The 11,762-nt window shown below is 47.5% G+C and overlaps 1 protein-coding gene across 1 annotated transcript in view; it reads left to right on the top strand.

Moving 5' to 3' along the window:
- Positions 1 to 1,164: 1,164 nt before the first annotated feature.
- The window catches only part of SNED1 (sushi, nidogen and EGF like domains 1), a 90,460-nt gene continuing 79,862 nt past the window's right edge, over positions 1,165 to 11,762 (top strand). The window contains exon 1 of the mRNA XM_084847035.1: positions 1,165 to 1,616. Coding sequence (XP_084703161.1) covers positions 1,407 to 1,616 — 210 coding nt within the window. The 5' untranslated portion in view covers positions 1,165 to 1,406. The remainder of the gene's footprint in view (positions 1,617 to 11,762) is intronic.

The following is an 11,762-nucleotide window of genomic DNA, read 5'->3' as shown; positions in this document are numbered from 1 at the left end:
TCAGACAACTCCCATCTAGCTCAGGGATAGGGAACCATCGTCCTTCCAGATGTTGTTGGGCTTCAGTTCCCATCAGCCCCTGCCAGCATGGCTAAGGATGATGGGGGTTGTTGTCCAACAAGATCTGGAGGGTCACAGGTCCCATCCTGTCCCCCACCCCGACCTAGCTCATTGTTGTCTACGCACTGATGGGCAATGGCTCTCTGGGCTTTTATGCAGTCTTTCCCAGTCTTACCTGGAGATGCTAGGGATGAAACCCAGGACCTTTTGCATGCGAAGCATGTGTTCTGCCACTGAGTTATGGCCCCCTCCCCTCTGACAAAGAAGCTGTGGTGTAGTGGAACAGGAATGCAGGGGAGCAGAGCTCTGGCTTTTTTCAGCTGATCCTAATAAATAAGCTCTTCTGCTATGGACTAATATTCTTTCGGGGTATCTATATCTAATGGATCAGCACACCTGCCTGCATTTTGGGTTGTCCTTGGGGGGCATGGTTATGGAGGCGGTCAGGATGAGTGTTTGCACTTCAGAATTTCGCACTACACCATCATAAAACAGTACTAACGAGGAGATCTTTGGCTACACCCAAACAGCACCTTTCCTGCGTAAAACCCCCACAGCTAGGCCAGTGCGCAGCCAGGATGGGATTGCAGGGGCAATGGCCCACAGACCATGGCAGGGAATGATACTTATCCCCCTTGAATTAATCCAGAAGGAAAGAGCACTCAGTGGTTTGCAGAGGGATGTGAGAGGGGCTGCTGGGTTCAATAGGGCTAAGTAACTCCTTGGTACAGACTTGCCCAACCTGGCGCCCTCCAGATGCACTGTACTACAACTTCCCGCTGTGCTGGCTGGGGATGCTAGGCATTGTGGTCCACCGCATCCGGAGGGCGCCAGGTTGGGGAAGGCTGCGCCAGGAACAAGCGCGCCTGAGCGCTGCCCGCAGCCCGGTGCGCCCCGAGCCCGCCTGCCACGCACTCCGCCTGGGTTTCGCTCTCCCCGTCCGGGCTTCTTAGCGCTTTAAGAAGAGGCTGCTCCTCCTAAGCCCGCCCCTAACCTCCAGGGCCGCCTCCTTCAGGTCCCGTCCTAATTGGCTGGCCAGGGCATGAATATGTATGCCCTGACCGGTGTGAATGAGCCGCTGTCCCCGCCCTCGCCGCCGCGCAGAGAGGCTCCGTGTGCGCGCGGGTCTCTCCTCAGCCGCCTCCGCCGCCGGCAGACCCCGGCTCGCGCCCCCCCGCACAGCCCGCGCGAGGCTCCGCGTCCCGTCGGTGCCCGCCCGCGTCTCCGTCCTCCCGCCCGGCGCGCTGCTCCCCGGGCCGCCCGTCTCCGCGCTCGCTCCCGCCTGCCACCCGTGTGGCAGCGCCGCCGTCTCGCCTGCCGCCCGCGGTTCGGCGCCCGCCGGGGAGATGCGGGGCCTGTCCGGCTGGATGGTGCTGCTGGCGCTCGGCAGCTGGCTCCGGCTGCGGGCGAAGTGCGCCGTGCCCCTGCCTGACTTCTACCCCTTCGGGCCGGCGCAGGGGGACGCGGCCACCCCGCAGCAAGACGACGGCGGCTCCGGGCTCCGGCCCATCGCCGTGAAGTTCCCGTTCTTCGGCGCGGCGCACACGGCGCTCTACGTGAGTAGTCGCCCCGTCTAAGGGCTGAGGACACCGCGGGGCTTGGCTCACCCCCCGAGGCTGCTTAACGCGGAGTAGCTACCCCGGAATGCTCTGCGCGCACCCTTTAAAATCCCCATGAAGGGGTCGTTAGGCTTTGAAGCATCTGTTTCTCCTGCTTATAGTAGTAAAAAGGAAAGGTTTCCCCCCCCCCTTTTCCCTACTGTGCTGGCCTGAATTGCTGCCACGAAGTGGCGCCTGTCACCTTGGTTGCACCGGGTCAGATGCTGTCTTCCTCCCGACGGCTCTGCATACGTGGGGATGCTCAGTGTTAAGAGTTCTGCAGCACGATCCTAAGCATGTTTTCTCAGAAGTAGATCGCACTGCACTGGATGGATCTTGCTCCGAAGAACAGTGCTTAGGATTGCAGTCTTCGAGCGTCTGAACTGGGCCAAAGACAAGTTTAAATTTCATTGGCTTTCTGATGGCTACTGCTGGGTGAGGAGTAGAGCTTTTGCTTTGCACTTAAGCTGGATAGCTGCTGCGCTTCCCCCCCCCCCCATTGTACCTGTGGGGGAGATGATGGGGTCCTTTACCTTAGGCTGTATTCACACAAAGTCACTCAGTTCAACAGTCAAGATTTCTAATACATGTTAAATACCTGTGTGGTGCTCAAGAGTGGCCAGAACAGCTGAACCAGAGGGTGCATGGCAGCTGTGTTAAACTTTATATTTATGTGTGGGTTCATGGCAGGCTGCTCATGTGAAACATCTGCCACATGCAGAATCAGGTTACTTGCACACTATTGCAAACACATCTGTATTTATTTTTTATTTATCTTTAAAAAATGTGTATGCTGTCTTTCTGCAAATGTGCACTAGTGATGGCTTAATGAAGAGGAAGACATATTAAGATGATAATAATAATAATTATTATTATTATTATTATTTACTGCTGCATTTCCCAGAGGCAAACTTGGAGAGAGAAGGACTATTTCTCTTTTGCATTTATACTTCATGTGACAATCCCGCCTATAGGATTATAAGGAGGGGTGGGGAAACTCAGCCCAAAGGACAAATTCATTTTTGGATGAGCTCCTGGGGAGGAGGGGGAAGGATATTCCATGGTGGGCGGAGCCAAAAGGAAAAAAGGGCAGGGCCAAAAACGCACAAAAGATCAGCATATTTTAGTTTAAAGCTCTTACTGGCTGTAATTAAGGCTAAGGACAGACACTTCAACCATTTAGAATAGGGAAAGAATAAATAAAAGCGAGGAAGCCACCTAATAATCAGTGGTTGGAAGAAAGGGGCCCGGGCCAGGGGGAGGGGGAGTGGCCATCTAAGGAACCTCCAAAGGCTCAGATTTGGCTTGGGGCTTGAGGTTCTCCGTCCCTGGATTATATGGTAAATTTTGCATAATGGAGTAGTGTGGCAGGGTTGCCTTCTAGGTGGCAGTGGGTAGGGGATAGGAAGGCATGCAAAAAATCCTGAAAGAGCAAAGCAGACCTCAAACTAGATGATGTGATGATTGGCTGAAATGTATTTGGACTGGTGGCCATCATCGAGGGCTAAGGGATTTGTGTGCGTGTCTTATTTTGTTTTACCAGTTTGAAAGAGTATTTCTTGAATGAGTTGGTTCAACTGGTGTACTGGAGGAAGACATATGAAGGCCTCTTTCCCTTGAAGAAGATCAGTAGTCCAAATCCGTTTTGGCCAGTCTTCGTGTAATAAATTGCTACTAATACCTGCCTCTCCCTTTGCTCTTAGGGTTGTTTTCTAGCCAGCTCAGTGACCAAAAGGGTTAAGATTTACTAGCTTCAAATGAGAACTGCCAGGATGATTCCACAAAATCACAAGGTGGATTTTAAGAAATGAGATCTGGAAAGGCATCATGTCTGCCATTTGTCTTTGGGGACTTTTGAACATTTTGCCATTTTTTAAGGCACTCCCCCCCCCCCCTGCTTACAATCATGATTATTAGACTTGATTTCCTCTTATTCTTCTTTCCACTCTGAAGAGCAGATTTTCAAGATTCTAATGGGTAAGTATACTACTAACTGCCTTGGAAACCACATAGTCAACAACCAAATAATGTGCAATCAAAATCAGTTTATGCTAGCCAAGATAGTTCGATAACACAGCCTTTTGCGTAGGTTGGATTTAGACCTTTGGTACTACTAGGAATAGAATGAGAGTAGCTTGATTCCTCAAAACTCACTGTAGTGTATTCTACATCATCTAACACTGTTTGTGATTGGAAGGAAAAGCACTGCGGCACATGGTCTGTGTAATCTAATCCTGCTTGGTAGTAGCAACAACAATACTAGCATTTAGATAGAGCTTTCAACTACTCAGCACTTCACATTAATATTACAACACCCCTATAAGGTATGACAGTATTATTATTCCCATAATGCACACGAAGGAGTGGGGCTGAGGTTCAGGAAGGAAGTGGCTGGTGAATTCTTTGCAAATATGAGTCTTGAACTGGGGGCTCTCTCATTTCTATTCCAGTCTCTTAACCAATGTGTTCCAATGAAAACTTGTATCCAAGACTCAGTGGTTTGGATATGAAGGTAAGTTAACTTAAGAAAGTTCATGGAAAAAAAGTTTCCTCTAGCCTCCCCACACACATGCTCCCCCCCCCCCACTATTCAGTAGGGACCTGTGTCCTCAGGAGACTTTTTTGACAGTAGAAAGGAGGGGATGGAACTTTCCTTCCGCAAACTTCCTTAGGTTGACTTATTTTAGAATCCAAGCCAATATATCCAGCATCCATTGATTCTCGAACTTAGACCGATGGTTCTTGCTCTCCTGGCTCTCACTAGTACAGCAGTGTGGTGTAGTGGCTAGAGTGTTGGACTAGTACTCGGGAGAACCGAGTTCTAGTCCCCACTTGGCCATGAAGTTCACTGGGTGACTTAGGGCCAGTCACTGACTCTCAGCCTAACCTACCTCACAGGGTTGTTGAGAGGATAAAATGGAGAGGAGGACTATGCAAGCTGCCTTGGGTTCCTTGCAAGAGGGAAAAAGGCGGGATATAAATATAATAATAAATAAATTTATATCAAATACTGGTCTTGGTCTCTTCAATCTGACAGGCAGCTCTGGAAGTTGAGAGCCCCCCCCCCCCCCCCAGTCTCACAAGCATATCCCAGTCCTAGAAATGAATGACTTTATATATAGCTGTCTTCTGCCTATGTTTTTTTTGTCTCTGACTTAAAAAAAAGTCACTTCAGATTGTTCCAAAGCCATCTGGATTTACTTGGGGACAGTCAAACAGTCTAATTTAATTTAAGGCATCAAAGCTGTAACAGGATGTTGAGAATTGGACTGTCTTTGCTATATTAGACAATTTCGTTCTGCAGCCAAGCCAACCCTTAAAATTCTGGGTTCAAGGAAAATCATCTTATGGCTTAGCCTCTCCCAACTTTTCTGCTACTGAGATCCATGGGCTAATGTAACTCTAGGGATTTTAAAAGCTTTCTGGAGATATGCACTCCAATATTATAGCTTATGGTTGTCACTGCTTCTGTAGTGGTACTGGTATTGCTGGGTGAACCCCTTGAGGAGAACTAGACATGTTACCAAAGAGTAGGTGTAACAGCTAGGTGACTGTAAAATTTTCCCATTCCTGCCATAGGAGAGGACAGGAAATTGCTTACAATGATAACCATGCAAAATCAAATTTCCTGAATAGTGTATTTTGAAGTTACCTCTAGAGAGTCTGTTACTGCAGCAACACAACCCAGCAGCCTTAAGAGATGTCTCTTCCTTTGCCTTTAAATAGGTAAATGAAGGAGCTGACTTTGTTGAGGTTGAGCCAACTGAGGCTTCACCTTTTGAGCAGCAACTAATCCTGGTGCTTTAAGTATTCAAGACACTTCCATCGTAGCAACTTCAGTGTTGCTTCCAATTGTGTGCATGTTTATCCCATGACACAAGTAAATGCACACCCAGGGGATACACATTTTTGTTGCATGTATGTACCCAAGAAATTAGTTGCCTACCAGTGCCTCCTAACAGGTGTACACAGAGCAAAATACTGTTGCATCTGATAGGGTGCATGTAAAGTCATGCATTCTCCTGCATGGAAGTGATGTTCATATTCAAAGCTGATCTTGTGTGAAGCCAGACTTAAGGTTCTAGTGTCCTAGAATGAGAAACTATAGCTATACCCAGACCAGTGCAGCTTACCTACTTGTTGGCATTTCCTTTATAAACATATTTGCTTGTGAGAAGGAATTTTGAAAATGTCTCCTACTTGAAGATTGCATGCAACTGGGAACGCTTTCTTATCTGATCTTCCTCTCATGTCTCACTTGACTTGTTAGTACACGGCAACGTTTTCATGCTGTAGGGAATAACTGTACTATACAGCTTGACTTAGAAATGAATAATGCAGTTGTGCATGGCCGCAGGATTTAACACATTTTGAGTGGCCTTGGTGGCTGAGCAAAGATTTGTGGCCAGCAGGACATTCCCCCAAAGGGGAGTTGTCTTGTCCCTGACCTCAGGCTGAATTGCTGAAACACAGCATGAGGTCAAGGACAAACTGAGCCAACCCTTGCTGGCTCTCTCTGGTTCAAAACCAGTAAGGGGTGGCAGAGGTGTGCTGGCATTGTTTGTGCCTGCTGGCTAGCTGATACTCCAACCAACCATCAGGAACAAACAAGCCTCCATCCATGATTGGAGCTAGGCTGGGGGGCCCTGAGCATCCATCCCCCTTTACAGTTCTAGTGTTGGGAGGAAGGTTTTGGCTGATGCAAGCCTTTGCCATGGTGGTGGGACAAGTGAGATTGTCAACCCTACTGCATGGGAAGCCCAGTATCTTGTTCTTTTATTCTTCCTGTTTCTCTCTCTCCCCCCCCCCCCAGCACTATACTGTAGCTGATAAAATTTTCAAAGCACCCAAGAAAAAGCTAAAGTGTAAAAACTGTGAAGTAGAGCTTGCTAGAGTTGCATTGAATATCCTAGCCAGTTGGGGACCACATGAGTTTCATGGCATGCTGACGCCATGAAACTCATAAAAACAAGAAAGAGCCTTGCAACACCTTTAAAGAATAGCAGATCTATTGTCGCATAAGTTGTCATGGACTGGAGTCCATTTGAGAGGATACATGAGCGGTTATTTGGACTGTAGTCCACAAAAAGCTTATGCTACAATCTGCTAGTCTTCAAAATGCCATTAAGCTGTTTTAGGTTTCCTGAGACAAAGTAACATGGCTACCAACTCTGGAAGTTGTTATTGTGAATAGGTGAACAATTACCCAAAGTGCTCTCTTTTTGATGCTGCTTGCAAACATTTGTGAAAAACAGTGGCTCAGCCCTGGAGTTTGCAGAGTGCTATGCAACTCCTTTGAAGTGGACTATTGAAATTAGTAAGGGGTTATCCAGGGCAACCAGTGATGGTAATTTTTTGTTCATTCTACAGGGAGAGAGGAGGACACAATTTCCTGTGAGCAATGGTGTATTTTGCTTGACCCACTTGCAGTAGAACCAGAAGTCCTCCAAGGAGGTGAATGGAAAAGCAGGAAGCAAAGCAGTTCTCCCACCCCGCACCACACACACATCTCCCAAGTGTCCCTGGCCTAGTCTAACATGCAGGACAATGAGGTGGTAGAGTTCTATGGTAGAATGGACTGCAGGTGGGGGCTCGTTCTTCTTAAGAATGTGGTCCTACATTAAATACTCAGCTGAAAATGTAAAGCCAGGACAACTGGCAAAATTTTCTCCCTGTTGTGCTAGTTTTTGACTTTAGAATCATAGAATAGTAGGGTTGGAAGGGGTCTACAAGGCCATCGAGTCCAACCCCCTGCTCAATGCAGGAATCCAAGTCAGAGCATCCCTGACAGATGGCTGTCCAGCCTTGTCTTGAATGCCTCCAGTGTGGGAGAGCCCACCACCTCCCTAGGTCATTGGTTCCATTGTCGTATTGCTCTAACAGTCAGGAAGTTTTTCCTGATGTTTAGCCGGAATCTGGCTTCCTGTAACTTGAGCCCTATTATTCCGTGTCCTGCACTCTGGGATGATCAAGAAGAGAACCTGGCCTTCGTCTCTGTGACAACCTTTCAAGTACTTGAAGAGCGCTATCCTATCTCCCCTCAGTCTTCTCTTCTCAAGGCTAAACATGCCCAGTTCTTTCAGTCTCTCTTCATAGGGCTTTGTTTCCAGTCCCCTGATCATCTTCATTGCCCTCCTCTGAACCCTCTCCAGTTTGTCTGCATCCTTCTTAAAGTGTGGTGCCCAGAACTGGACACAGTATTCCAGATGAGGCCTAACCAGTGCTGAGTAGAGGGGAACTAGTACTTCCCAGGATTTGGAAGCTATGCTTCTATTAATACAGCCCCCAATAGCATTTGCCTTTTTTGCAGCCACATTGTTGGCTCATATTCAGCTTGTGATCGACAACAATTCCAAGATCCTTCTCACTTGTAGTATTGTTGAGCCACGTATCCCCATCTTGTAACTGTGCATTTGGTTTCTTTTTCCCAGGTGCAGAAGTAGGCATTTATCCCTATTAAATGTCATTCTGTTGTTTTCTGCCCAGCGCTCCAGTCTATCCAGATCACTTTGAATTTTGTTTCTGTCTTCCAAAGTATTAGCTATCCCGCCCAACTTTGTGTCATCTGCAAATGTGATCAGCATTCCCTGCACCTCCTCCTCCAAGTCATTAATAAAAATATTGAAGAGCACTGGGCCCAGGACTGAGCCCTGCGGTACCCCACTCGTTACCTCTCCCAGTTTGAGAAGGTCCCATTGATAAGCACTCTTTGAGTCCGATTCTGTAGCCAACTGTGGATCCACCGGATCGTTGTTTCATCTCGCCCACTTTGAGCTAGTTTGCTCATCAGGATATCATGGGGCACTTTGTCGAAAGCTTTGCTGAAGTCGAGGTATATGATGTCTACAGCATTCCCACGGTCCACAAGGGAGGTTACTTGATCAAAAAATGAGATCAGATTCGTCTGGCAGGACTTGTTTTTGACAAATCCATGTTGGCTTCGAGTAATCACTGCATTGTTTTCAAGGTGCTTGCAGATAGATTGCTTTATCATCTGCTCCAGAATTTTCCCAGGGATTGATGTCAGACTGACTGCTCTGTAGTTCCCAGGCTCCTCCTTTTTACCCTTTTTGAAGATAGGGACAACATTAGCCCTCCTCCAGTCATCTGGCACTTCCCCCTCCTCCAGTCATCTGGCACTTCCCCCATCCTCCATGATTTCTCAAAGAGAATAGACAGCAGTTCTGAGAGTTCTTCTGCCAGTTCCTTTATTACTCTAGGATGCAGTTCATCTGGCCCTGGAGATTTGAATGTGCGGAATTTTAATTTTAATGTGCGGAAGCATTCAAAAGCTAATTGCCTCCGTCTGCAGGCTGAAGTGGCTTAGTCTATTCTACAACCTCTGCATTCTCCCAATTTCCTACCTAATATTCCCAAAGCTCAGAGGTGAGTGCCATCCTTACATAACCAAACCGGCCCCCACCCATGCTCCAGAAGGAGGCTTGGGAGAATCCCAGGGTTTACAGAAACACCCCAAATATTTAGAAAATAGAAAATCCTAAGGAGGGAGGGACCTAAAATAAGCCCAGTGAGGATAGGGTATGCTTAGTGGGTACAGAATGCTGATGAGCTGTTTGGATTCTGTGGGTGTGGCGGGGGAAAGCTATGGGGCATGGAATGGCATCACCTGGTAAAGCACAGGATTTGGCTGGTACTGGGAACAGGAACACTGCACAGTGCGACATTTTGTTGGAGGTGCCACTTGCCCCTACCTGATTCTGCTTCAGGCTTAGAGCCAGCTGTGTATGGCTCTCATGGATGGAATTGTGAAAGGGGTGCAGTAAGATCATTACAGAGGCATCTGCTCCCTACCTGAAATTTCCTGTGTTATAGGAAGTGTATTCATCCTGTTCCTCCTAGTTGAATAACTATACAAGCATAGGAAGCTGCCTTATAGCTAGCCTGATATTGGTCTATCTAGCCCAGTATTGTCAACACTGACTGGCAGCAGCTCTCCAGGGTTTCAGATAGGAATTTTTTGAGCCCATCTGGAGATGCTGGGGATAGAACCTGAGACCTTATGCATTCAAAGTGTGTGCACCACTGCTAAGCTATGGTGCCAGCCTATTGTGCATTGTAAATTCACACATACCACTGCCACCACCAGGAATGTGGCTCACAGTTCCTTGTGCAATGCAAGGAAAACCCATCGTGTACTGAGGGGTGAGAAATCTTTTTGAAAGATGGCAGGTGAAGCAAGCTCAGTGTACGGCTGCTTTCAGCTAACTGTATTATAACAGGGCTTTCCATTTGGATGAAACTTTGTACTTCAGTAGACTCTGAATAGGGAGGGGCAATGTAAGGAGTAGTGCATCGGATCTGGATTTGGGGAAGACCTAGAATGATAGAATAGTAGGGTTAGAAGGGGCCTATAAGACCATCGAGTCCAACTCCCTGCTCAGTGCAGGAATCCAAGTCAGAGCATCCCTGACAGATGGCTGTCCAGTCTCATCTTGAATGCCTCCAGTGTGGGCGAGCCCACTACCTCCCTAGGGAATTGGTTCCAATGTCGTATTGCTCTAACAGTCAGGAAGTTTTTCCTGATGTTCAGCCGGAATCTGGCTTCCTGTAACTTGAGCCCATTGTGCCGTGTCCTGCACTCTGGGATGATCGAGAAAAGATTCTGGCCCTCCTATCTGTGAAAACCTTTCAAGTACTTGAAGAGCACTATCCTATCTCCCCTCAGCCTTCTCTTCTCAAGGCTAAACATGCCCAGTTCTTTCAGTCTCTCTTCATAAGGCTTTGTTTCCAGTCCCCTGATCATCTCTGTTGCCCTCCTCAGAACCCTCTCTAGTTTGTCTGCATCCTTCTTAAAGTGCGGTGCCCAGAACTGGACACAGTACTCAAGGTGAGGCTTAACCAGTGCTGAGTAGAGGGGAGCTAGTACGTCACATGATTTGGAAGCTACACTTCTATTAATGCAAGCCAAAATAGGATTTGCCTTTTTTGCAGTCACATTACATTGTTGGCTCATATTCAGCTTGTGATCTGCAACCATTCCAAGATCCTTCTCGCTTGCAGTATTGTTGAGCCAAGTATCCCCGGTCCTGTAACTGTGCATTTGGTTTCTTTTTCCTAGGCGCAGAACTTGGCATTTCCCTCTATTAAATGTAATTCTGTTGTTTTCTGCCCACCTGAACTCAGATGTTCAGCACAGCCATGATATCTGTACGGTCCAGCTTGATCTACCTGTGTGCATGTGTGTAAATTGGATAACCCACCTACTCCATATGCTACCCTGAGCTCCTTTCAGAAGAGGGTAGGTTATAAGTAAAATTGTGAGCCAGTGTGGTGTAGTGGTTAGAGTGTTGGATTAGGTCTGGAGAGACCCAGGTTCAAATCCCCACTCAGCCATGAAGCTTACTGGGTGACCTTGGGGCAGTGCTTTCTCTCTCTCTCTCTCTCTCTCTCTCTCTCTCTCTCTTTCTCTCTCTCTCTCTGAGCCTGTCCTATCTCACAGGATTATTGTTAATAAAATGGGGTGGAGGGGAACTGTGTATGCTGCTTTGAACTCCTTGAAGGAAAGGTGAGATACAAACACAATTAATAAATTAGATAAACAAAAAGCATCCACTTCCCATTTAATGATAATGTCAGCCATCTGGAGAGACCCGGGGGTACAAAATCATGGTTCTGGCTGCTTGGAGGAGAGGAAAGGGTCGGGGGGACATCCTTTCTGCTTCCTATTGAGAGCTAATCATTGCTTTGTAGGTACCACACATGAAGCAGGAATCTAGCTCACCAGGGTCAAGTTGGGGCAAATGACTTAACCAGAAAAGAAAACTTGTTTTGGTTTTCTGCCTCTTTGTATGCTTGATCTGGGAAATAGTGCCTTGCAAACAGTGGTGATTGCATTAAACAATGGTGCAGAGGAGAAGAGGTCAAGCCAGGATAGTACAAACTACTAGCAGGGGGAAAAAAGGCATCGGGGAAAGTTAGTGGCAGGGTCTCCACAGAAATGTGCCGTCGGCTTGCTGCAGTGCTACAAGAAAGGGTTCCATCCTGAGAAGGCGTACGTAGAGAGAACGTTGGATAGTTCATTAGATTAGGAGTGAGTGACTTAGTCACAAAAGGTTGCACAGCGAATACGTAATTAGGAAGAAG

The sequence above is a fragment of the Heloderma suspectum genome, chromosome 3 (assembly GCF_057233095.1).
Source record: "Heloderma suspectum isolate Gila_16-S chromosome 3, 16-S_ref, whole genome shotgun sequence".
In the NCBI taxonomy this organism is placed as follows: Eukaryota; Metazoa; Chordata; class Lepidosauria; order Squamata; family Helodermatidae; genus Heloderma; species Heloderma suspectum.
The sequence above is the reverse complement of the archived record's forward strand: the minus strand, read 5'-3'. Positions and strand labels throughout refer to the sequence as shown.